At 39.2% G+C, this 3,580-nt stretch overlaps 1 protein-coding gene across 1 annotated transcript in view; it reads left to right on the top strand.

The window, feature by feature from the left end:
• The first annotated feature begins 34 nt into the window (after window positions 1-34).
• LOC123962230 (transmembrane emp24 domain-containing protein 6-like) overlaps window positions 35-3,580 on the top strand; it is a 4,996-nt gene continuing 1,450 nt past the window's right edge. The window contains exons 1-3 of the mRNA XM_046038261.1: window positions 35-651; window positions 1,373-1,499; window positions 2,759-2,934. Of these exons, the coding sequence (XP_045894217.1) occupies window positions 448-651; window positions 1,373-1,499; window positions 2,759-2,934 (507 nt within the window). The 5' untranslated portion in view covers window positions 35-447. The remainder of the gene's footprint in view (window positions 652-1,372; window positions 1,500-2,758; window positions 2,935-3,580) is intronic.

Genomic DNA, 3,580 nt, shown 5'->3' with positions numbered 1-3,580 from the left:
GGGGGGGGAGTTTGTAAGCACAGCCACACAGAGCTGCAGACATGGTTGTAGACTCCCTGTTTCGGGTCTTTGTGGAGTGTCTCTGGGGTCTAGATTTAACCTGACCCTCCTCTCCCCTAACATGTCTTGAAAACCCTAATGTCTGCCTCTTTTCACTTCTGATTACAGCTCAGGGTCAATCACAGTTGGGCGGTTAAGGTATTTGGGAGCTGTTTCTTCTTGCTTGTCCCTCGTAGTGAAATTATTGTGTGGTCAGACCTTTGTTCCCTCCTTCAGTCCCTCTCTGCAGGGTTGGTTTTTGACTCCATCTGTGAAGGAGGCCCAGTTTTCCCACTGACGGAGGCAGCAGTTTGGTGCCAGTTAATCATTTCTGATCTCTCCACGCTGCCTCACAGACTCGACCCTCTACACCTTTCATTTAGAGAAGCGGTCTCCATCTCTTCAGACATGTTTCCCTGCTTATTTCTTGTCCTGGTGTTTTGGGGCCCGGTTGGCGGCGGGCCCCTGACAAACCCCCACCCCGACATGACGGACCAGGAGCTGTTCTGGGGCAGCGACCAGTACGACTTCTCCGTGGTGCTTCCTTCTGCAGGGTTGGAGTGTTTCTGGCACTTTGCTCACCGCGGAGAGAGATTCTACGTGAGCTTCACGGTGAGAATCTGAGGCCTCGACACGTTTCTCTCCACATCAGCAGGTTCATAACGTTAACAAAAACAATATTTCAGGCTCTCTAGAGTTCTCAGATTCTTTCATGTAGTATAGTAGCATTTTTAAATTCTATTCAAATATAGTTATTTTATGTAGTATTTTATATATATATATATATTTAAATACAGTAGCTTATTTTCTTATAGTATATAGTAAGTTTTTTTAATTATATTTACATTTTATATGCATTATTTTATGTACATCTACAAATATAGTAAGGTATTTTTTATATATTTTTTACACAGATTTTACACACATTTACATATAATATAATAAGTTGATTTTATACATATAGTGGCATTTTAAATTAATAAAAATATTGCATTTTCACATATACTGTAATAAGTAGTTTTTTTTTATTTAGTATAGTAGTGGTATTACATGTAATACTCTTTTATATAGTCTGTGGTCGTACTGAATATATATTCAAATATAGTAAGTCATAGTAATAGTATTTTATATATATTCTGATATACTTTAGTAGGTTGTGGTAGGTTATTATATAATATATATATGTATATATATATATTTTACAGTACTATCCTCACACATTGTATTTGACACGTGATCAAATCCTGTCGCCTCAACCACAATATCTACACGTTTCCTACAGTTTCCAAGTGTGACTCAGCACACTGCCTCTGTTCCTCCTGTCTGTCTGCAGGTCCAGTGGGTGACGGGAGTCGGCCACGACAGACACCTGTCTGTCAGCGTGAACGCTCCCAGCGGTCTGTTAGTGTCGACTGTTGATGATGCAAAGGGTCAGATCAACTTTGAGGCCGAGGAAACAGGTGATGCTGCCACAACACCAAAACAGTGCAAAAACACCAATAAAGCACGACATGTTGGGACGTTTAAAAACGTGACTGATGGGAATGCAGCTTGATGAGGCAAAAACAAAAAGAAAAGTTAGATAAATAAGTACTTCCATCCAAATTGTTTTCTGTTGAGCAAACTGAAGAAAGCTTAACACCAAAAAGTTTGTGCTGCTTTAAATCTCGCTGAACTAAAAATGACATGAGATGTGAGGTACTGTACTTACCATAAATCTTCAGTCCCAGTTGGACGCCTGTCCCTTTCACTGGCCTGGTTTCGCTGCATGTTTTGACAGTCTGCATGGTTTTAATAGAAGTTCTTTGGATGTATAAAGGCCACCAGGTCGCTTTAGGCTGCTTAGAACAAGCAGACAAACATAAATGTTAAAACTTTTGTCCGTATGGACACAGACTTTCTTACAATGTGTAGCATACATCGTTAGATTCCCCACAGTTCCGTCGTTCAGTTCATTTCTATGCAAACAAATTAGATTTACTGGTATGTTACACAAGCAAGATAAACAAATATTTATACAAGTAATATTCATACTGGTTAAAATTTGATAGTAATCTATTTCACATCCTTGCTGAGCGAGAGTTTTGTGCAAAAGGAATTAGACACCTGTCCCAAATATAGGCAGCTTGAGTTCTGTGATTAAAGCAAATAAAATCTCGGGCTATTTATTAAAGTTTTACGGTAAGTACAATTATGAGGTACTTTACTTTGGCATTTCCAACTTCTGTTGTACTCCACTACATTTCAGAGGGAAATATTGTACTTTTTACTCCACTTCAACTTTAATACTGTTACTTTGCAAATTCAGATTAATGATATAAAATATGATCAACATAGAAATGATGATGTATTAATTACTTACACTTTACTTTATGGATTTATTGATCCATTGATGATATTGACAAGCTGCCCAGCAGTATAGGAAATAAATTGATCTCCACCAGCTGCAACATTAAAGTGATCAACACATTAATGCATCAATGATCATTATTAAATCACATAATGTTTAATAAAGTATTTAGTGTTAATGACATTCACATGAGTATTTCTACACTATGGTACTCCTACTTTAAGTTAAATATCTGAGTGCTTCTTTCTCCACTGCTCCTGTCATTAAGCAAAGATGGTCAAAAACCTGCACAGATCAGTCAGTGTGATCTCTATGATCTTATCACATTCTGTGCCTTTGGTCTTCCTCACTTCCTGTGCGTCTGTCCAGGTTTCTATCAGATGTGTTTCAGCAACTTCCACAACCACTTTGGCACCATGCAGGTCTATCTCAGCTTCGGCGTTTATTACGACGGCTTCCAAGACCCGGACAAGCGCAAGGAGGACGAGAAGAAGAAGAAAGAGGAAGTCAGCAAAGACCTGAACAACACTCTGAGCGTCATAGAGGTGCACACACACAATACTGCCGTAGTTACACCATCACCACCATCTATTCAGTCAGTACTACACCACTGAGTAGTATTGGTAGTAACAACTGTAATAGTACCAGTAGTAGTGGTTTAATAATAGTAATAATGGGTTGCTGTGTTGGAATTAGCAGGAAGAACAGTAGCTATAGACTTCAGTACTGACAGTAGCTTTGGTATTATTGGTAAGTTGTCGCAAAAGTTTCTTTATAGAGTTAGCGACCTATTGGTGATCACCGCACTTGCATCATCTTGTCACAAGATCTCTGACGTAATTGCTGACGTAATCTGCACTCTGCGCATGCGTTGGCGTCTGTAGCCACCTGTCGGAAGCTCCGTCTTGAACCGGACTCTTATCCAGTTTTAATCCACTTTTTTCGTTACATTTTTTATATCCTTTTTATTTAACTTAACTTTATTTAAGTTTTACTTAGGTTAAGGATTTTAGTCATCCGACATGGATTTTAAGATAGATGACCGTAAAAACGCGATCAACGCTACTGATCGCAACAAAGCTCCGGTGACTATGCAAGCCGAGATAACTCTGCCCCTTGAGGACTGCTCACTCCTTAAGAAAGCGAACAAGAAGATTGCTGACCTTATGGAAGACATCCGACGACTTTCAG

Source organism: Micropterus dolomieu, linkage group LG22, assembly GCF_021292245.1.
Source record: "Micropterus dolomieu isolate WLL.071019.BEF.003 ecotype Adirondacks linkage group LG22, ASM2129224v1, whole genome shotgun sequence".
In the NCBI taxonomy this organism is placed as follows: Eukaryota; Metazoa; Chordata; class Actinopteri; order Centrarchiformes; family Centrarchidae; genus Micropterus; species Micropterus dolomieu.
This window is presented reverse-complemented; position numbering and strand designations above follow the sequence as displayed.